This window comes from Hemicordylus capensis, chromosome 2 (assembly GCF_027244095.1).
Source record: "Hemicordylus capensis ecotype Gifberg chromosome 2, rHemCap1.1.pri, whole genome shotgun sequence".
Lineage (NCBI taxonomy): Eukaryota > Metazoa > Chordata > Lepidosauria > Squamata > Cordylidae > Hemicordylus > Hemicordylus capensis.
In genome coordinates, this window is record NC_069658.1 from 77,471,086 (window position 1) to 77,494,729 (window position 23,644).

At 44.8% G+C, this 23,644-nt stretch overlaps 1 protein-coding gene across 16 annotated transcripts in view; it reads right to left on the bottom strand.

The window, feature by feature from the left end:
• Window positions 1-23,644, bottom strand: part of SEMA6A (semaphorin 6A) — a 233,317-nt gene that overhangs the window by 56,611 nt on the left and 153,062 nt on the right. For all 16 annotated transcript variants that reach the window (XM_053303548.1, XM_053303556.1, XM_053303555.1 and 13 more), the window contains 6 exons: window positions 22,766-22,983; window positions 13,876-14,007; window positions 9,853-10,008; window positions 7,819-7,995; window positions 6,751-6,891; window positions 6,544-6,624 (listed from right to left, as the gene is read on the bottom strand). In XM_053303548.1, coding sequence (XP_053159523.1) covers window positions 6,544-6,624; window positions 6,751-6,891; window positions 7,819-7,995; window positions 9,853-10,008; window positions 13,876-14,007; window positions 22,766-22,983 — 905 coding nt within the window. The remainder of the gene's footprint in view (window positions 1-6,543; window positions 6,625-6,750; window positions 6,892-7,818; window positions 7,996-9,852; window positions 10,009-13,875; window positions 14,008-22,765; window positions 22,984-23,644) is intronic.

Here is a 23,644-nt window from a genome sequence, read left to right on the forward strand (position 1 = left end):
GTCTGTAGATTTCCATAACATGGGCAAGGAATTATTATTGGGGGGCAAGCAGAGAGTTGAACTTGCCTTGCAAAGAAACCTGGAGCAAATCTAACTATCTGCCCCAAAGAAGAGCTTCTGGCAGAAGTGAGTTTGCAGAAGTGAATTTGCAGGCCACCAAATTGGTCTGGGGAAGCCATCCTCTGACTTGAGATTGCACTAGCTTCATTACAACAATGTTGTACTGAGGGAAATGTAATTGGGAAGGAAATTAGAAAATGTGGTTTCATCTTCTGTGGACAGTGGTTTTCAGAAATAAATTTACATTGCCTGTTGAATCAGCCATGAGAATACGAGAGGACAGTAGTTCAGACTTTCTAATCCATTTCTAGTAAACATTGTATAGACGTAGGTTGACATGTCCCACAGCATAACATGGGTGGTGCAGATACGTCTGCCTTGTTGCAGGGCTCTAAATCACCTTGTGGTGCTGTAGTGCAAGAAGGCAGTAATAGTACTGCTGATTCTTGTGCAAGTGAACGTTGTATGCTACTTCCATTATTCCCAATGAAGGTAGTGCTCAATTTCCAATGGAGGTAGTGCTCACAAGAGTCAGCACCACTGATACTGCTCTCTTGCACAGCAGTGCTGCCAGGTGATTCAGAGTCCCGCGGGAGCATGGGCAGGTCTATACTGCCCATGTTATGCTGCAGGACATGTCAGCCACACTATACTGTATATACAGTATACACCCCCCCACCACACCCATACTGACTGAAGGCATTTTTATGCAGAAAGACAGGATATAAATTGACAAACAAAACTAAATTATATCCTTCTTTTGTTTTTTGTATTTATTTGTTCATTTGTAAAATTAATTCAGGGTAGTATGACAAAGCCTTGGATGTGGAGTAGGGGGCTTGACTTCAAATTCCTGTACAGTTATGATACTCTCTGGGTAATGTCTGGCATAGTTGAAGTTTCTAAAACTAGCCAGCTGCACAGGTAGAGGTGGACAGAACCTATTCAAGCCCACTTAGGAAAAACTAAGCAGATAGAGCTGTTTCTTACAAATATCTGCAAAACTAATGCCCTTCCTACTATGGATCCCCATAACACTGAAGATCACAACCTTGTGTTATGATATGATGCAATTATTTTCATTAAAAGCAGCCAATGATATGAAACAGGTATAGGGCAATGTACAATATGATGACATAACAAAAACAGGTTTCTTACCTGTAACTATTGATCTGGAAGTGATCCATTGCAGTCATACGAATGGGTTCTGCGCCTGTGTGGGACCATTAGGGCGGAATTGACTAGCTCCTCAAACTTCTTAGCCCCACCCTGTGCACATGGTGCGCTTCCTCAGTTTGGCCGGGCTAGCATTTTCTCCTTAGTTCCTGAAGTCCAACATTTGGATACAACCATCATATGGAACTAGTCCACAGCTCAACAAGGTAAGTTTTGTCTCATACTCTGTAAACATATGTTTTGTCACTTCACATACTGCAGCGGGACTAGCAGGAGGATCTTATGACTGCAACGGATCACTTCCAGATCAATAGTTACAGGTGAGCAACCTGTTTATCTGGATCGTGATCTGTTTTGCTCATAAGAGTGGGTGACTAACGAGCTGACAGTATGGAGGTGGGTGTAGTTTACTAAGGTTTCAGCATACCCTTTTCAGCATACCCTTCCTGAAGTAGGCTTGCACTGCAGAGCGAAGGTCCAGTGCATAGTGCTTAACAAAGGTATGCTCAGAGGATCAAGTTGCTGCTATACAGGTGTCCCTGAGCTTAATGCTAGCCAAATGGGCAGCAGAAGAAGCATAAGCCCAGGTAAAATGAACCCGTTTGGTCTTCAGGGGCTCCACTTTCTGGTGTTCGTAAGTCAGGAAGATCAGTTCCACAATCCAGTGGGATAGTCTCTGTCAAGAAATCTGGCATCCTTTCACTTTGCCCTTGTAACCCACAAAGAGGCATTTTGTCTTTCTATAGGGCTTATTCAATTGCAAGTAGAACAGGAGCGCATGCCTTACATCCAAGGGATGCAGGAAACGTTCTAGAACTGTCGTGGGATTCTGGAAGAAGGTAGGCAAGATGATGTCACTGTCGATGTGAAAATCTGCAACCACTTTAGTCCTAAACTCAGGATCCAGGTGAAGCACTACCTTGTCCTCATGAAATTTAGTATAGGGGACATCAATGCGAAAGGCATTTAGTTTGCTGACCCACCGAGCTGACATTATGGCTAACAAAAAGGCTGTCTTTAGTGTCACAGGTTTAGGAAGAGCCATTGCCATGGGCTCAAAAAGAGGCTCCATTAGAGCAGACAGAACAAGGGACAGGCTCCATTGTTCAGTAGGCTGTCGGATAGGCGGGTAGAGGTTGATTGGACCTTTTAGGAATCCCTTGGAGTCCGTATGTGAGAAAACTGTTTTTCCATCCCATCCGGGACGATAAGCAGAAAAAGCAGCTAAATGAACTTTGATGGAAATGTTGGCCAGCTTCTGCTGCTTCAGGATCGTGAGGTATAGCAAGACTTGGTGAGATGTAGCGGACTGAGGTAGAAAGGAATCTGACTCTGTGCATACAGCCTAAATCACTCCCACTTGCTGTTGTAGTTGACGCCAATAGATTTCTTCCTGTCGTTTAGGAGAATGACATTCAAAAGCCTTTCCTCCAGGCAGTCAAGTTTAGGGTTTTCCAGTTGGGATGATGGAACCTTCCGCCCTCCTGTATCGGAAGATCCTTGTGTTGAGGCTGATGTCTGTGGTGACCCTTCGACAGTCTGAGTGCCTGTTGAAATCATGGCTGCTGGGGCCACCATGGAGCAATCAATATACAATCTGCAGACCAGAAGACCCCAGATGAATTAGAAGGCTTCCTGTCTGGAGTTGCAGCCGATGCTGGTCCTTGAACAATACTGGGGTCACTTCTTGTTCACGGACGTTGTGAACAAGATGTTCTGGGGTCCCCCTGGTCCTGAACAATGGCTGGATGTATCACAGATTGATCTTCCATCCGTGTTGCTGTAGAAAAACTTGTGACCTGCTGAGATGATCCGCTAAGGTGTTCTCCACACCTTTGATGTGAATCGTGGTCCGCTGTGCTATGGCCCAGTTCCAAATCTGTAGGCTTAGTATGCAAAGGGAGAGGAAGACTGTCCCTCCCAAGAGGTTTACATAAGCAATTGTCATAGTATTGCACAGGCTGGTTTGGACCACTTCACCCATCAGAGATGGTTGGAAGGACTTGAGTGCCTGAAACACTGCCAGCCATTCTAAAAAGTTGATATGCATTTGGCACTGGTTCGGAGACCACAGACCCCATGTTTGAAGATCTCCTCAGTTGGCTCCCCAGCCTTGCACGGACGCATTCGTCGTGACCCGGGTAAATGGCTGAGGCACTTGGAAGGGGACTCCCGACAGCAGGTTGACTTCCTTCATCCACCATAGCAGTGAAACCAGGACTGGGTAAGGAATTGTCAGCAACATTTGAGCGCTGTTCATGTTCGGCTAGAAAATTGACAGAAACCAGAGCTGAAGATCTCCAAGCAACCTTGGAGATCACAGGCAGCATAGGGAGGTGCACTGGTTGGGTGGTAGCCGCCGAGTTAAAGAAGATATAGACAGGATCATCCCCATCTTGCGCCTGCTTCTTTAACTCCAATCCAAGCACAGATGCCATCTCAGAGATCTGTCGGTGATAAGAATGCACCTCCTCATTTGGAGACACATTGTCACTTGGCACTACCTTGAGTGGGGGGTTGTCAGGGTGTTCAGAGGAACCCGTCCTAGTATAAGTCAAATCAGAATTGTAGTCATCTGTTAAGATTATGGTATGTGGCCCAGAAGGACCGTTCTTAGGGACCGTTCTTAGGGACCGTTTCTTAGGGACCATTTGAGTAGTAGATGAAGTGGTGTCAAGGACCACTGTCTGGGTGGGCTGACTCTTTTGAGGATGAAGCTTAGGTACCTCCACAGTCTGTGTGGATATGCAAGCAAGCTGAATTTGGTGCTTAGGTACCGATGCATTGTCTATTCTCGGTGGTGTAACTTGGGTTGACATTGAGATTCCAAAAACGGTCGGCATAGGCAATGGAGTGACCTCAGTTGACACTGAGAACATAGTAGCAGTCAGTTTAGGTAATTCCAGTGGAGGCGTCACTTGGGTGGCTATAGGCACTATTGAAGCTGACAATTGGCGATGGCCCTCCAGAGTCTATACTCTGGAAGACCAGGGGAGTGCAGTTGTGTTTGCAAAGCATCTCCCCAACCTGCTCCGCTCACCAAGCCCTGTGTGGCAACTCCCCTTGGGGCTTTCCATGGATGTGGGCTGGAGATCTGCATCAATTGGAAATGCTGGAAAGCTGATGGTGTGGAATGAGTGGAGAGATGAGCCCAAGAAAGCAAAGTTCCTGGAGTTTTCGGTATCGAGAACACTGCTCCATTCTCCTCGGCACTGAGAACACGGCTTAGAAACCCATAAAAGGTCAATGCGAACAAAGTGCTTTCAGTGGAATCCAGAATATTCAAGAGGCATTGGGCATCACCAAGTCCCAAGCTGGCCTCCAGACTGTCATCCTCAGCATCAATGCCTAAAGAGACAGGGGAAAATGGAAGATGAAGGATGAAGAGTGTGCTACGCACGAAGAGTGGCTGAAGATGGAGATTGTATTGGTGTCGTAGCCGGTCATAGGGAGTGCTTACGGTGTCGAGCAGTCAATACTGTGGCCGGTACTGATTGCTGTGTTGCCGAAGTAGGGTGCCAAGTTGTGGGCATGGTAAAGTCAAGCTCCACAACTGCCAGAGTTTAAGGATGAGATCGAGGAATCACCAGCGCCAATTGGAGAGTCATCGAAGAAGGCATAGCTCACGAAGTGGTGAGTGTCTCTTTACGCCCAGTCCTGGCACTGTTCTTGCGATGTTTCTTGGGAGGGGAAACTTTGGCATCAGACCCTCAATGTTGAGACTTGTGCCACATATGATGGGACGGGTCGGAGGAGGGCTTAGGTGCCTTAAATGTGCTGGTGGTCAGGTGCAATCTTAGGGTGGTGCGACTGGGGTGGTAGCCCTGGGCCGCGCATTTGGAGGGGACCCGCTGTGCCAGCGAGCGGTGGTCAGGCTCGCAGAATGCTCACGCGCTCAGCTCCTGGCAGCCACTGTGGCTGCCCGCTGCCACCATGTGTGCTTGCCCGAGGGGGGAGCAAGCCTCATGCCCCCTGCACCTGATGCAGGGGGCACGGCTTCGCTCTGAAACAGGGCTGTGCACTCAGCTTCAGAGCAAATACTGGTAGTGCTACACTCACAGCGTGGCCGGGAGTTGCTCTCCTGGCAGGAAAAGCAGCGCCTGCCCATGCTGCATATGCAGTGCTGGCTGGAATTTGTTATGAAATGGGGCGCACGGCTCTGTCTCAGAGTGAGGCCACACTCCCTGCTGCATCTGATGTCAGATGCTGCTGATGTCAGATGCAGGGGGCGGGACCATTTGCCCTGCACCCCCCAAGGGACGGCATTGCTGGTGATAGACACTGAAGTAGTTTGTGTTGAGGTTTTAGACTGCATGATGGCAGTCCCCAACATGGACTTTAACTCCAAGCCTGATGTTGAACCCAATACCATACCAGATGTCGAAGGCACAGGGGTGCCTACAGGAGATCTGGGCATCGGCGTGCTGGGGCGCAGGCCCGCAGATGTAGGACTCAATTTTTCCTGGTTTGGTGAGAGAAAGTAAGACAAATCTAACAAGCAGAGGTGTTGTGCTCCTCTCCCAAACAAAGTAGGCAAAGTTCATGGTCGCCCACCGAGGGGAGTTTGGCACTGCAGTGGAGACAACATTTAAAGATCTTTTAAAAATCCAAAGTAGGCAAATGAAATAACAGGAATACTCAACTCTCAGTTTAGCAGAGAGTCCGTTCCGGGTCCAAGCCGAGTTAAGCCGTCTAAGAATCCCAAGTCGCTACCAAGAAAACCATCCATTCGTTTAGAATAAAATTTAAAACATCAAGAGAGAGAATAGTCTCTCTGGTCTAGGTCAGAGGATGAAGTAAAAACTAAGCAAATTTCTATCTTTATTTTCACAGAAACTGTTCCAATCCAAGGAGCTCACTGTCCAAGGTGCTGACACAATGGCGGTCAGAAAGGAACTGAGGAGAAAACGCTAGCCCGCCCAAACTGAGGAAGCGCACCATGTGCAAGGGGCAGGGCTAAGCACTTCGAGGAGCTAGTCAATTCTGCCTGAATGGTCCCGCGCAGGTGCAGAACCCACTCTTTTGAGGGCAAAGAATCATGATCCAGATCACAAGGTAATTTATTTCAAATGTTAAGGTGTAGAGAAGCAGAACTAAACACAGAGGTGCACTAATGTGCATAAAACTTGTATAAAGTAATATTTTGGAAGCTGAAAGAATGTAAAAGAGAAGGAAATAAACATTTCACTTTCCCCTCACCTTTCTTTATTGAGAAGCTCATTATTGCCAATTAGTTTTCACCATAGTTACAGATGTATCCAACATTACTATAGCTCACTCTATCTTCCAATGGTGATTATGACTTACGTAGTTCCAGGAAAGAGCTGCATGCATGCCCCGGTTTCCTTCATCCATCCACAATATGGATCTCTAGAAGCTATGCAGGCCCTTGATAGAAGAGATATACATGGATCATTCTAAAATTCATTAGTAGTACCATCAATACTTGGTATATTTGAGAAAGGAGTTAGTGAGAGAAATGGTGTGACACCATTGGTGTCAACGAATACCTACTTTTTGCACTTGCCGTGACGCTCACACCTTCCCAGCGGAACTCTTATTAAACAGTTTGAGAATGCTACATAAAGGGCACTGGTTCGTTTATCCAGCTGCATGCCCACAATTCTTTTGTCTTCTATCCCATCATAGCTGCACCTAGTGTGAAAAAAAGAGTCAATTCATTTATGCATTCATTCTTGGACAGTTGATTACAACAGAAATATCCCATCAGCATAAAACCAGGAGAATTAAAATTTAGCTTTGGAAAATGTGCACATAACATGGGAGAGAGTCTACCACCATTTCTCTGCTTTGCAGCCCAACATACAGATCATCAGCCCTGCCATAGATCAGCATGGGGAAGACCCCACTGCTGTCTTGTCTGAGGTCCATAAGAGAGTGGAGTGGAGATGGGTGTAAGAGCCTTTCTAAACCCAACCCCATCATTCATCTCTGTCATGAGCTAGATAATGGATGGCCACAGTTTTCATTCTTCCATTTGTGGCAGCAACCTTTATGATCCTCTGGGGCATGGACACAAACTTGCTAGGCCATGTTATCTAGGTCTAGCTTGCTTCCCAGCCCCTCATTCTGATAGGCATTTCACAACTATAATTCATATTTAATGTTATTATTATGGAGAGTTGAGATGATGACATGGCATTACTTTCGAAAAAGCTCTCAGAAGTTACATTTTTGATCATCATCCCAGATTTTGTTGACTTCCAATGAAACATAGTTGTAACTGGAGATGGAATTCAGTGTATTATTTGTCTTGGGGATGGGAGGGAAGAAACATGAAAGCTCTGTGAACAATTTTCATGTTCTGTTATTTCATCTTTGATGTGGCTGTATGAAATCATTTGTTGACCTTAGAGCAGTCATTTCTTTTCATGATGAAATTTAAATAAAGAAAAACAACAAAACAGAAATAAATATTTAGAGTTTAATTTTAAAAACAAAACAAAAAACCCAGCTCCCAAGGGTTCACCCCCACCCCCCACCCCACGGGAACAGCACTATGCTTGAGAATTCAGAACTACTGTTCTTTGTTTTAAAAAATACAGAACCAATAATACACACTTTTCAGGATTGTAAATGCTCATCTCCTCCAGAAAAAGGCTATCATTTAGAAAACCGCTATTTCCTGTCCTGACCAAGAACTTCAAGATGATTCCCTTCTCTGATCCAAGGAAAACCACAGTGTGATTCTGATTTGGCCCAGCGGCATTATCAACAGCAATTTTGGTCAAGCGATATCTGGAAAGACAACATCACAGCTTTCACCACCTTATTAGCCAGTCATTTACTTTATAATTACTTCCACGAATAGATAGGTATTTAGTAAAGTTATGAGCATGATTCGTCTATTCATAAACAAACACAATTTTAAGCTTAAACTGGCTAAAGCAATACACACAGAGCACTTTCACACAGTATAAAATCAGGCCTAAAGTGGTCTGAGATGAGGCCTCTAGGAGCTTATTTTTATGTTGTGCCTACTCAGCATTTCAGCAATATGGAAAGATTCCCAAAATTTAGGAGTAAAAGGCAACTGCTTTTTACAGTCTGTTTCCCACTTTGCTGAGAGCACTATGTATGAAGCTATGTGTATTTTGGAATCAATATACTTTATTGTGTGTCAGCACATTTATTTTTAACCTTTGTACGTGTTTTTAAACTGATGCAGAAAATGGTTTCCTAACACATTATTGAACCACAAATAAATATACTGATAACACATACATTTCCTCATACATGATTGCAAGCATGAGTGTGGAAAAATAATGCACATATTGGCTTGCAAAACAAAGCTCACAAAACATTTTATGTATTTTGGAGGCTGCTGACATGTATCCTTGTGTATAGGGGAATCTCCAAAAATTGTTGTTTCTTTTTATGCTGAGACACAGGATTATTTAAATGTGAATAGTTCTTTCTGAACACTTGCATAAACATTGGAACTATCCACAACATATCCTGACAGGCACCAGGATGTTTTCAACATATGAAAACATCCTAGCAGACAGATTTCATATCCGGTGGATATCCCTTCAAGCTATCTGTTAATCTTGCCCAGAGTTTTCTACTGAGGTAGAAAATGCTGACTCATAAGCAAACACACAAGCTGGTGTTTCCTCTGAGACTTGGGCTCAAGACAGCCTGTCTGGAGTTAAGTAACATCTTTCCAATAACTTAAGCTGCTTTGATAGTAATGTGGTAACTCCTTTGTCACTGTCAAAACTCATAAGAACCCAAAAATTATCGTAACAAACTAGACCAAAGATTCCCCCAAATCAACATTTTAAAGCTGTACACATGATCAGGGTGTAGAGCCAAAAGGGGTTCAGCAGGGAGTGCTTAATCTGCTCTCCCCACAGACGATCACATACCCCTCCTCGGGCAGATCGCCCACTCAGATGAGTGGCTTGGCTCTGGTGTTCCTGCGCCCAGCTGTAGCTTGCCTGGCAGTTCCAGGGAGCGGGCGAAGGGAAGCGCTGTCACATGGTGCCTCCCAGAGCCCCAGTAATGTACTGTGCGAGAGCGCGGTGCATTCCTGGGACCGCCCCCATGTGTGCCCACTGTGGCCGCGAGAAGCCGCAGCAGACACACAACCAAAAAACTGAGGTTAACCAAGTGCTCGCTCCGCTAACCTTGTTTAAGAGGGTGGCTACACGAGTGGGCTTGTTGGTTCTCATGAGCTTCAGGAACTGGGCTGGTTTCTGCTGCTCGTGAGAATAGCTTCTTTGTTTTCAGCAGTGGGTTGCCTGGTATACAAGGATCCTTTGGGGGTCCTTCAGAATCTGCTTGGGATTTCAGCATCTTGAATAATCTAAAGCCAGCTATACATTTAGCAACTTCCCTTCACCTCAGCTCCTTAAGTATATTGTAGATGGCATTGATCCCAGAGTCAACACTTTCTTCCCTTATGGAAAACGCCCATGTATTCCTACTCTCTAGATCCATTTCTTTAACCAGTTCCTAATCCAGCTCACAGCTAGATGGCAACAACAGCAGACATGTTAAAACAATGTTAAACAAACCAAATCCCAATACATTAGCAAATCTGAAGGGGGGGGGAAACACAAGGTAAGAATCAGAGGAAAACTTATTTACCTGACCATTGTCCGCAGAAACCATGGCTTGTTAACAATTGATGGTACCGCTTCGTCCATGAGAGAATGTGTTTTGATAAAGTTTAGAGTGTCATCTGGAAACTCGTTGGAGGATGTGTACTTTTGAAGAGATGTAGAGCCAGCACAGGAACCTGGTCTAATTTTTTTAAAAAAATGCGGGAGGGAATATAATTACTTACTGCTTTGGTGTAAATATTCTACATAAGTTGTATTTCTAAGTATCTGTATTAAGTGAGTGTGTGCCTTGTAGAGAAAGCTGAACAATGCATAATGCCATCATTTGAGGTGCTTTTAGATTTCCTCTGGGTCTTGTCATTCTACAGTGTGAGTTTAGCATTCAACACACAGTTCTGAGTATCATGGGAGTACCTGATTTATGACCATTAGTGCACATAAATTTCCCACGCACATTATGAAGTTTGTAAAATGCAAGTTCACAGTTCATCCATCTGCATGGAGCCCAATAAACACGTACATAGTTTGGCAAGATCCTGCTCATTTTTTAGGCTTGCTCCAGATTGACTTCTGCAAGGCTCTTGTTCTTGGAACGTAGAGCACTTTATTTAATTTACAAGGGAAATGTTGCGTTTTCCTCAAAGTGTGAAATAAAGCTGCTTAAAAACACAGCTTGGAGGGTGAGTTGAGCCAGCATCAGAGTAAACATCCTCTTTGCTATGGCTCCCAAGAACATTTTAATTTTTGACAAGTATGAAAACCCTAGCCTTTTAAGCATGAGTCTGCAGAGTCTTTTAATAAGGCAGTGTTATCTGTCTTGGATAACTGGAATACAAATGTGCTGCTTATTCCTGGAATCTCCCCAGTACTCTCATGGAAATGAGGCCAAACCAGTCATATATCGGCTGCAAAAAAAAAAAAAATCCAGTTTCTTTTGCTTACTACGCCCAACTCAAGTCTTCCCTGCCTTCCTATTGCTTCTTTTCTACAGTCACTATCCTCATTCAGTCTTTGAACTGCAAGTCCACATATTTGGATGTTATTCTACGGAGGCTGTGCTTCAATACAGCCTCTGAAAGTGTGCCAGATGTCCTGCCCCTGCATGTCACTCATGGCTACGGGCATTCAATTGAAGAGGCAAACACGGTAAGTGTGATGGTAGGTGCTTCTGTCATTGGTCAAGTGAATGGCCTGCCAGGTCAGGTGTCCAAGCCTGCCAATCACGGAAGCACCTGCCATCACCCTTACAGTGTTCGCCTCTTCAGATGAATGACTGTAACAATGAATAACACACCAGGCTGGAACTTCCGGCATGCTTTCAAATGCTGTACATGAGTACAGCCTCTGTGGAAGGTTTCATTAGCTACTGCTATGAGGAAATTACATATATGTTTATATTTATCTGAAGGGAAAAAAATATTTAAAAAACAAGAATGTAATTCTGGTCAGATAAAGCGCATGTGCATGAATATTGTAGTTTATTCTTGTATTTACACTGCATACTAAATCTCACATTGTTATGAAAATGATCAAACTTCCTACATAAGTTGGCAGCCTATTCTGGATGGGTTAGCACTCCCCTAGAAAGAGGAGATTCAGAGCTTGCAATTTGCCTTTGCTCCTGGATGTTCAGGTAGTAGCCTTCGTCAAGTGTGCTTTTGCCCAACGTTGGCTGGTGCACCAGTGCCTGGAGCAAAAAGACTTTATCTTAGCACACTCTTTGGCATCTCTTGCCTAGACTACTTCAAAGCACTCTTTGTGAGGCTGCCCTAGAAGATCCTTCAGAAATATCAGTTAGTACAGAATGTGGCTGTGAGGATTTTGACAGGAGCTAGACACTCAGATCATATTACCAAGCTAGTGAACCAGCTACCCTGGTTAATACCCTGGTGTATTTCTGGCTGTGATTCAGTTATTTACCTTTAAATCCCGAAGTGGGTTAGGGCCAAGCTATCTGATGGACTACCTACTCCGGTATAGTTCTGCATGGTCTGTAAAATCATCCCATGAGGCACTCCTGGGTGCCCTGCCACCATTGGAAGTAAAACTGGTGGTGCTGTGTACCTGAGGGTCCTCTGGGGGGGGGGGGCTGGCTCTCAAACACCCTCCCCTTGATCTTTGGTTACTCCCCTCCTTGTTAACATTAAGCAGAAGTAAACTCTTCTTTTCCAGTAGGCCTTTCCTGACACTTGATTGGCTTTGCCACCAGATAGTAATTGTTCTTCTGCTGCATAGGATGTCATTGCTGATCTGTTGTGTTTCTTGTATTTTTATTGTGATTTTTAATTCATTATTGTGAGCTGCTTTGAGATAGATAGATAGATAGACAGACAGATCAATCAATCAATCTCTTTATTTCGGTCAGCGACCAGCATGAGGTTAAAACAAATGTAAAAGAGCAGACAATCAAACTTCTATTACAAATGATAACACCAAATAAATTTTAAAAAGTCCTCCTCAGCATAGATCAAGGTACTAAAAGTACTACTAAAATAATTAGGGATAGAGGAGGCAGCAGTGTTTCATGCTTATGAGGCTATTACACAAACTCAACCAGCTGCCTTTTCGACTCCTAAATCTGAGAGGAATTAAACAATTCAGGAGCTTGAGAAAATATTGTCATTAGATTTACTGCTGATATACAGGTGATACCAGTACCTGCGTGCCCACCTGCAGCTAGCCACATTATAGCTACAAGTTGCTCTGGCCTTAAATCCGTCGCCTATTTTCCCAATACTAAGCTCTTACGCAAACGGAGGGCTGCACTACAAAATTTAGCTACCTGTCTGGTGGCGCAGGAGTTACTTCCTTCCAACAGCCTGTCAGTCATCTGAGGAGAATCAAGACCTGGGCATTTAGCTATCAAAGGGTAAATGAGATCTCGACGCAGGTGTCTATAGAACAAACGTTCCAACAGCACATGGGTGACTGTTTCCACTTGACCTTCACCACATGGACAGAGCCTCTCCCCATAGGGAATCCCTCTATATCGGCCCTCTAGGAGGGCTGATGGCAGAGCATTGCATCTTGCTAAGGTAAGAACTCTTCTAAGTGGGGGCACCTCCAAGACAGTGAGGTAGGATGCTGGAGCCAAACTATATCTGACTGATTCCTGGCTCTGAAAGTCAGGTACCCTTGCTATATCTGTTTGTCTCTCAATATCCTCAGTTCTCTGTTTCATGAGCTTCCTAGCTGTCTCCAAACTTTGCGCAAGCAGGGCAGACTGATCGAGGCCCAAAGTGGTCATCTTTTGGTTCAGAGCACACTTCCAGGTCGACTGATAAGAATCCTCTAATACTAGACGGCTCAGCCCTGTGTTCGAGGAAAAAACTCTCAGCCAATAAAACAGTACCATTTGCCAACATCTGGCCTCCACTCTAATGAGACCCGCCTCCAATCTGAGCCTCGCATTAGAGGTACACTTGGGTGTCTGAGATATTGCTCTCAAAAACTTAGACTGCACCACTTCTAAGGGGGACAGATCTGGGTAAGGACCCAATTGGGCACCGTACAGTAACTGTGCCAATGATTTCGCCTGGAAAAGTTTTAAGGCCGCGGGGGTAAAATACCCTCCCCTGGTTCTATAGAACCGCAAAATAGCTCGGGTGCTGTTTTGGGCAGCCTGGGCCACATGATAGGTATGGGCCCATCTTGATCCCGATGAGTGAACAGCTACTCCCAAGTATACAAAATTTTGGACCTGCTCTATCCTTTGTCCATCGATTTTCCACACCCGTCTCTTGGGTCTCCTAGCAAAGGAGAGCACCTTTGTTTTCTGTTAATTAATACGCAGCCGTTCTCTCTTACAATAAACAGCCAATGCCCCCAAGGCCCTCCTTAGACCGACTGGGGTTCTGGCCAGAATGGCCGCGTCATCCACATACAGCAACACCGAGATACTTCTTCCAGCTAGCTTGGGAGGATGGAAATCACAGCTATCTAGATGGGTCACCATATCATTAACAAAAAAGTTAAACAACAAGGGCGCCAGCACACATCCGAGAGAGAGAGAGAGAGAGAGAGAAACAAGAAACATAGATAAACGTACCTGGGCTTTGGCACTCGTTCATCAGGAACTGGTGTCCATATTGAATCTGGAGACTTTTGCTCTTTGAATCTCCCAGAAAAGACATTGGCAATGTCAAGAATATCATAAGCGCAGACAGCAGAGCCAGGGATGCTGCAATGTGACATTTCCAGAAATAGTTACTCATTCTAAAGTTATGCAGATTTTTTTTTGTCTGAGAAACATGCTGCATAGAAGTCTTCCTGTCACAGGCCATTCAATTCTGAACCTTCTAACCTCTGGGTATTGACAGTAAAAGGCTGCCCCCGTGCAGGCATTTGAGATGCTCCAATGGGCAGCCAGTTCCTGTCAGTACTGCTTGCTCCCAAAAGATGAAAAGCAACAGTATATTACAGTAATTTTGAAGACTCCGAAGATTCTGAGATATACTTCTGACAACTCATGCTACAAAGAAATTCCTGGATTATTAAAATCACAGCCCATTTTCTGGATAGAAACTTGCATTGTAAATGTAACACATTCACAAAATTAATCCTGCAAGCCCTGCCACATTTCCATTCTAGAAGCTATTTAGATGCTGGAGTGGATTCATTTTGCATACAGATGCACCTCACTCAACCTGAAAGAGCAGCAAAATACCACTATCCATCCGCTGAAGTTCTGAGCATCATTCGATTTTCCTGTATGTTTCTGGCTGAGTTCCTATGAGCAGGAATTTGCTTTACTCAGTCAACCATAAAGAGTTTGCAGAAGCAAATGCAGCTTGCCTTACACACACTAAAATTTAAATTTGGATTTTCTGATTTATTTGCATGTAACCTAATAGTAGCAATCACTAAATATAATTACAGTCTTACACAAACACTTTTCGAAAGGCTTAGTTCTTTCTTTTAATCAATGGCTTTCATATATGAATTATTCATTGATCTGCTTCATTTGTTTACACATGATCTATTGTACTGAATTTGTACATATCTAACTTATGCTCCATGATTCTGATCAGTCAATGAACACCATCTGGCTAGGAGTTATAACTCTGACTTAAGGTGGGGGGTTATCATGCATCCAACTACCATAATTTGGCATTTGGATGTTGGGGTAATACTAAGGGAGGGGTATAACCAAAAACAGTTGTACAACAAAACTAAGCTGTTAAATAGATGGCTTATTTACCCCAAACGGTAAATAAATGGAGTTAGAATACCAAACTCATAAAGGTAATACTTTGCCCCCACATATCAAACAATATTTCCCCCCACATATCTAACAATATTTAAAGTTGCAAAGTAACCTATCAGATAAGACCATTTCATTATAGTGTTTTCAATAATCTCTAGAACTGCATCAGAGATATATTCAGAATAGTTCAGACTACTCAGGAGTGAGCAGACAAAGTTTTCAGAGGGTTGTGGTTTTGGGGCGTGGGTGGGCGGGCGGGCAATGTATTGGGATCTACCAGCATGAAATACTGGCTTGCGGAAGTGGAGTGAGTCACAAAATGGTGGGCTTGGGACAGTAGAGCCAATCACAGAATGGCAGAATATACACAAATGTACATCGCCAAAATAAGGGATTTTAACAACAAAACTCTTGAATTGCCAGAGAATCTTGTGGCAGAACAGAAGGGAACTGCCTGACTGGAAGGAAAGGTGGAGAGAGGCAAGCCCAAATGTCTGGAGAGCTACTTCAGACAAGCCTGGAAGCTACTAGTAATGCCCACTCCTGTCATATACCAATGCCTTACAGCCTTATCATATTGTTTGGTGGTCCAACCCGAAGAGATCTTCAACCCTATGAGACTGCATAAAAGAGAGATTACAACTGGAACAGCTCAAGAACTTGTGGTCTTATGCCAGCGCAGGAAGTTCCAGAGGCTTTACTGGCAAAGCAGTGGTACACTTCCATTGATGGACTGTGTATGGCACTGTGCCAGAATATTTGAATACTGATCAAGAAGGATGCTACCCACTGTGTCACCCTAAAGGCATGGCACTGCTTCACACATTAAATTAGCAGCAGTTCTGCATGAAACATCTAATGCATACCCACCTCTGGTTTGTACTGCAAGGCCACTGAACATATTGCAAAAAAATTACATGCCAGGGAGCTGGGTCTAATGGCAGGTGTGTATATGATGACAAAAAGATCAGAACTGAGTGGATCTGCTCTGATTGCCAGGCAGAATGCTGTCCTAACAGTGCCAACTCAAGAAAATGGTTGTCCTACCACAAATGGCATAGCTCTCAGGTACCTGGGGTTGAATTATACATTGGGGCACTTCACACAAGCAATGTGAAGCGCCAAAAGGAGATCTGGGGGGGGGGAAGGGGGTTTGACCCGCTCTCTCTGACGAATGCCCCTTCCTCGGGCGGGCGAATTACCTGCCCAGATGAGCAGTGGCTTGCCTTCGGCTGTCCCGTGCAGGGAAGCACCGCCGCATGTCCTCTGCCCCCTGGAGCCCCAATAATGCACCGTGTGAGTGCATGGAGTGTGAGTGCACTGGGAGCCCCCTTCCCCCCTGAGTGTGTCCACCATGTCCACATGATAACTTAGCCCGGGATATGGGTGCAAACTTGGGTTAAGCGGTGGGCTACTTAAAAGGGTACACGACTGCCGGGAGCCATGTACTCACATACAGCGAAAACCAGGCTGGGCTTCCCCTAGCCCGGTTTTCGCTGCTTGTGAGAATAGCTTCATTATTTATTGGCAAAGAGTTATTGTTTAGATTGTGTTCCTTTTTGCTGCGTGCTTTGTTGCTCTACGATCCCATCCTTGTAGGATCCAATTGAAAAGTTCCTGTTTGCAGGTCGGGAGTCATATTTGACTTCATCTTCCTAGCCCTGCTTTGGGGACCAATCCTTGGTTGTGTTACAGTGTGACAGAGACAGAAAATGCTTTTCATGGATGATGATCAGGTGTTTGTTCCACCAAGAGTCTGGTTTATGGTGGCGCCAGAAGGAAAACATATTTTTGTTCTTAAATTGCAAGATGGCTGGAGGAGGACAATGAATGGCTGATGAGTTGCCCTGAAGGCATTATCCTACTAATTAAGGTTGTATCTGTGCTGATAAAAGGTAATGAAAACAGCAAGAAAAACACTGAAAATATTTAAGACACAATTTTACCAACACTTTTTAGTGTTTTCTCTTTCTTCCTCTTCCTCTTTTTGTCTTAATATATATTATGCTTAACCGCTATTTTCTTTTAATAAAATGTGCCTACTCCTTGTATTTGGCTATATTTTCTGCTCATGGCTTAATCATTCCCAAAGCAGCAGCTTTAAATTGGCTGTCAATGGTAGCTATTAGTTCATGTTGCCTGTATTTTCTCCTGCATTTTGTAGCAGTGGGGTGTGTGTGTGTGTGTGTTGTGTGTGTGTGTCCCTTTGACCTTGCTGTGGCTACCCTTTGACTTCAGGTAGCCACTATGTAACATGAAGACATGAACTAAAGCATTCCCTCGTCCCTCAAATGTCCTTTCTAATATAAGGCATGGGAAAGGAAACAAGCCCTCATTGTCACAGAAGCAATTTTACTTTAATTAGCATATTTGCTAATGTTTCCTGGAGACCTTAGCAACTGGAGACCTTAGCACGTTTCCATAAATTACTGAGAAGTGTGTGGTAATATACCAGTGCTTACAAATTCTTAACAGATGAGGTGATGGTATAGAAGTATTTTATTAGCTGACCTAAAAACTATGGGTGTCAAAATCACATTCCCCATTACTTTCATTTATTACTTGTATTGCAGCAATAATGAAAGGACGTCAGCGTGGTCAGGCCCCTTCAGCTGTGCTGCATGCTATGCAATTTTTTTAAAAAGAGAAAGATACAGCTATACACAGAAAAAAAAATTCAATCTATTATGAGGGAGAACTATTCCTACTTGGCACACACCCTATTTCCTTGTGATTCACAGGCAATACCATCTGTATCCTACTGAAATGCACTGAACTTGTTTAAGATTTCTCTGTTCCACAAGTCCCACTTGTTTCAATAGGGCCTGCAATGAATTGTGTTCAGAATCATTGATGGCTGTTTCACTACACATTTTAGAAATGGCAACAGCTGAAGTGACTTGTGCATCGTTAGTCTACTCTTATCAGGGGTGTAACGATAGGGGGGCAGGCAGGGCATGTGCCCTGGGCGCCACCCTGGCGGGTCACGTGGGGCGCGCCAAAAAGTGGCTCCCCCCGCCCCCCCGGATCACCCGCCAAGTGTGGCGGCGTGCGTGCGGCGATTTGGCGGTGGCGGGTCGCCCGCGGCCCGCCGAGTGCGGCGATGGCTGGTGTGGCGGCGATGGGCTGTAGCGCAGCCTGAGCGGCGGCGGCGGATCACCCACCGAGGATGGAGTGCAGGCAGAGTGATGCCGAGCCTGCCTCCTGGCCCGGTGTCGCTTCCCAACTGCGCAGGCGCGAAGCGACGCTGGGCCAGGAGGCAGGCTCGGCGTCGCTCTGCCTGCACTCCATCCTCGGCGGGCGATCCGCCGCTGCTTGTGCCGCGCTACAGCCCATCGCCGCCACGCCAGCCACTGCCGCACTCGGCGGGCCGCGGGTAACCCGCCGCCGCACGCCACCCCCAAATCGTCGCCGCCCACCCGCCACCGCCGAATCGCCGCCACCGCCGGTGATCTGCCGCCTGGGGGGCGCCGCCGCGCCCTCACAGGTATGTGGGGGCCGGGGGGTGGCATTTCAGGGCCAGAGCTTGCCCTGGGCGCCGTTTCCCCCTGATACGCCACTGCCTCTTATAAAGGGCAAACTTGCAGATCTTGCTTGCTGTGAGATACACAGTACGTCATCTCCACAGTACGTGCAGTTCATGCATTCACTGGAGTGCAGAATTAAAAGGCCCCCCTTTTATATATTAGAAGTATGAAGGGGATATGTGAATCTCATGTATTTTTATTGTTGCCAATTGTAGTTAACATTCTAAATAATCAATTGTGGGTGGAAAGCTAATTCCAATGCAGTTTAGTGAACAATAGTTGCTTTCAAATAGGGCATAGCAAATGCTGTTCTACAATCAGCTGCATGTGGTATTGTAAATGTGGTTCCACACTATACTAAACACTGTATTACTTTGCCTGTAAACAACCCATCATGTCTGCCCACCAAGTGGGCATCACAGTAGTTACCCCAAAGTAGTAGCTTCTTGGCCTTTTGGCTAAGATCAAGTGTGTGTAGTAGTAGTAGTAGTAGTAGTAGTAGTAGTAGAAGTAGTAGTAGTCACCCCTGCTAACTGAGCCAAGAGGTACCTTTTAAAGTGGTGATTCTCTTATTTTTATTGGGGGAAAGCAAGTGACCCTATCCATATCCAGCACAGCATCCCTCCAGTGGTTGTTGCTGGTGTCTACTTTGTGGTGTTTTTTTTTTACTTTTTGGGACAGGGAACCATCTTATTTACAGGGAGTTCCCAACTTACAAATTGTGTTTCAAAAGTTTGTTTGTAAGTTGTATGTTCATAAGTCGGAACGCACACAGTTCTGATGAGAGACGATTTATTTGTAGGTATGGCCTGGCGTTTGTTAGTTGGGGACTTCATTAATTTAATAGGTTATGGAGAGTTGTTTGTATGTACAAGTCGTTTGTAAGTTGGGGGTTTGTAAGTCGGGTGTTTGTAAGTCGGGGAGTGCCTGTATTTGTTTTAATGAGAACTTTTGTTGAAAAGCTATATATAAATATCTGTAGTAATATGAATATGGGTGTCTCTAGCACAATATAGATGGTGATAGTCCCTCCTCAGGTTCCTTCTGTTAAAACCTGAAAATACATGTGTACAAATATCCCTGCACACGTTGCTTCTGTATGAAAAAACAGTCAGATTCACAACTGCACTATTGTGCTTCTAATTAAAATAATTTTTGTGCTTTTGTGCAAAAAAAAAGTCAATTAAAAAAAGTAATTTCAGAACACTAAAGAATAATGGCAGGAATAGTCACTTTGTAGCAAAGGTAATAAGGAAGGTGCAGCCAGGTTTTTCAAGACAGAACTTGAGGATATCTCAGTCACTAGTGATATCACTGCAGGTATCACTGAGCATGCCTCCACAGAGGGCAAGGACCAATACTAAACAGATCTACACTACCAAAGTTTGTGTTACAATTCCATTTCAAGGTAAAAGTCTTCTCACAAATGACCACCTTTGAAAAAGGGAGTACAACTTAAAGAGTATAGTGAACTGGAAACAATGAGATATGGATTTTTTTTAATAACAAGAATGAGTAAATGACATCCACCCTGAGAAAACGACATGTGTGGCGGCAGCAGAAAAAGGCAAGGAAAAGACAAGTAATTGTTGTAAACGGTTTTAATGTTGTAACCTGGTTTTTCAGGGTTTTAAACTGTTTTGATTGTTTAATTGTTGTTTTATGGTATTTTATAATCTCAGTTTTAACTGTTAATTGATTTTAATGGTTTTGTTTTAATTGTAAACTGCCCTGAGCCATTTTGGAAGGGCAGTATAAAAATTGAATGAATGAATGAATGAATGAATGAATGGAATGAGGCGAGTCTCACGATTGGTGAGACTCGCCTTCAGAGAGTTTGTGGGGAGAGTGGGCTTAGCCCGCTCTCCCTGCAGAAGATCCCCAAACAGCCCAGGGAGGCCGCATTGGCTGCCCACACGACTTCTGGCTCCGTCATGGAGCCGGTGGGGGCTGTGGGGATCAGGGGCTACATGGCCCCTGGAAGTTCCAGGATGCCCTGCACGAGTGCGCGGGGCATCCTGGAGCGACCCACAGGGCCGTGAGGCTTGTTTCAGCCTCCTGGCGGGGGTCTCCGCGTGTGTTGCCGCACTGCGGCAACACATGATCAAATAGACAGGGTTAGCGGAGCCCTCGCTCTGCTAACCTCGTCTAACGGGAGGGGAAATTAAGAGGATTTGCTGCTGGGAGCTGCATGGCTCCTGTGGCAGCACACGATCCACCAAAAGTGGGCTAGGCTCCCTTAGTCCGCTTTTGGTGGATTGTGAGAATCTCCTCAATGAATGAATGAATAAACCTGAGTCGAAGCTATTAGAGATCACAAATTTTAATACCTTGATTTGATAGGTAGGGATTCTATTGTTAAATAACTGGGGGGAAAACCCCTTGCTGATCTGCTGCAAATCATCCAGAGATCTACCAAAAGATCTTAATCTAGCTTCTGCCCAACTCCATGATATAGAATCCTCACAGCCAAACACACTGGAAAGCCATTTAAGACTTCATACAACTCCTTTGTTTTGCATTCACAAACACCTTTCTTTACTTTTTGGAGAGCTATGTGGAAGATCTTAGAAGACACATTTGTGAGAATGGCAGACAGTGAGGAGACATCAATTCAAGATGTCTCTTGTAGACTGCAGGGGGCAAAATTTAGATTAATTTCATTCTAAATCCAGTTGAAATTAATGGAACTTAATTCGGTCATGGCAAACTTGCCTCATAGATTTCAATAGTGCTATTCATAACTAAGTAGTCTGGATTCTGCCTAGGGACCATAACTAATTCTTCAGCTGTATCCAGAGAGAAGTAAACATTCCCAGTGGGATCAAGTAAAGAAAGGCTTTTATTCCAAAGGCTAGAGACACGTCTGTCTAGTTTCCGGCATAAGTTATTTTACTATAAGTTGAATATGACTTTGGGCAGCTTCACATGTAACAGGGGAGAGTACGTAGGAGGGAGCTCCAGTTCCCAGAGAGCATGTGCTCCCAGCATGAGCTGATACTTCCACCCCTTTCCATGCTGTCCAATCCCAGATATGCCAGGTTGCCAATGTTGGGTCCCCTCTGCCACCTGACATCTGCTGCCCAGATTCAAATCTAGATTACAAATGTCAGGCGGCAGAGGGGAGCCAACACTGGCAACCTGGCATATCTGGGATTGGATTACACAGAAAGGGGTGGAAGTACCAGCTTGTGCCAGGAGCACCTGCTTGCTGGACACTGGTGGTTCCCTCCTATTTACCTGCCACCATTAGATGTGAAGCTTCCCATAATTTCTGTGCTTACTGACCATGCTATAACAGGGCTGCACAACTTTGGCCCTCCTGCAGATGTTGGACTACAACTCCCACCATACTTGACGTTTTTCCACTGTGTCTGGGGATGATAGGAACTGTAACCCAAAACCAACTGAAAGGCTGAAGTTCAGGCGCGTAGCCATCATTGTGCGAATGGGTTCAAAGAACCCAGGTCGCCAATGGTAGGGGCTGCTGAAGCCTCGGGGGCTGGTGTGAATGAACCCCCCCGCCCGGGTTACCGGGAGCCCCGAGCGAGTGCTTGCTGATCCTTTTCAGGCAGCGTTCTCTGCCTGAAAGCATCTATTCCTCTTTCTCCCCCTCCAGAGAGGGAGAGAAAGGGAGAATAGACACTTTCAGGACAGGGAAGCGTTCGCTCGGGCTCTTAGGAGCTCAAGGTCACGTGCAAAGAGGGCATGGCCTTCATCTCCGAAGAGCCCAAGCAAGCCCTTCCCTGTCATTTCAGGCAGTGTTTGCTGCCTGAAAGCATCTGTTCTCCCTTTCTCTCCCAAGTGAGAGAAAGGGGAATAGATGCTTTCAGGCAGAAAATGCTACCTGAAAAGGACTGGCAAGTGCTCGCTCGGGGCTCCTGGTAGCCCGGGTGTGGGTGAGGTGTTTCGTTCGGGAACACCCTGTGTGCGTGATGTCACGTGCATGGGACGCCATCAGATGGGACGCTGGTTGGGGCTGGACATAGGCCGCCGCTCGGCTGGCTCAGTACCTGCTGAAGTTGTGCAGCCCCACTGTAACTTATATTTTGCCACCCGGGTGATTTGTTATATAATAAGACCTTATACATGTGTACAGAATTAGCAATATTTTTCTTCTATATATTCCAAACCTTTCGGGTAGGCAGCTAAACCAACACAGTTAAATGGTGAACTTTGAGAGGCAAGGCTCCTGCGGAGGTTACCTGTTATATGGGGTGGAGAAGGTTGCTAAGACAATATCCCGACCGTTGATACGGATAACATCTGTAACCGCCTGCAGTATGTTAAAGTAGAAGTGTGAATCTCCAGGAACTGAGCAGTTCAATCGTGCCTTTAGGAAGGAAGTCCACTGTTTTTCTAGCACTCGTTGAGATCCACCCATGTCATTCTTGCAAACCCGAGCTACTCTGGGGAAAACTACCTACAGCGAGAAAAGGTGGGGAGAAGGAAACCTAAATATTTGTTTACCAAAAGGGGACAAAAAAAACTTTACTGGAGCTCTGTTTTTCTTTTTGTTCTTTCCTCAGAAATGACAATGCAGGCTGCTTAATTTGATCCCATGTTCCCTATAATCTGTGACAAATAACAAACAGAAGAAAATTCAGCTTTGGAACTCTGTGCTATGGAAGATAAGCCTGTGGCATTTCATACACAGCCATAAATCCTTCAGGAGATCAGTTCTTAGCCCCTGTAAAACTCATTTCCATGCAGACTGCTCAGCTTTCTATTTCTACAAACAAAAGCACATTCTATATTTGCAATCCATGAGGCCTACATTGCCAGCCTCTGAGTCTTGTATCCTCAGCATTTTTCAAAAGCATGCAAGCGTCATCAGGCTTTTATTTATGTCCTTCTCCTTTTTAACCTTGTAAGCTTTTTAAAATACATTTATTGTGGATTTTTTTAAAAGAATGCTTTCAATAAGGCTTTCGTTCTTGTTTATGACATGGCAAGATTGAAATTTCTTCCCATTTACTTCTGTTGTTCTTTATGAAGGTCTTCCAAATTCAGCTGCTTCTTTGCTTTAAAGTCAGACTTTTAATGATTATTTGGAGTTCTGAATTAAATCAATTTGCCATATG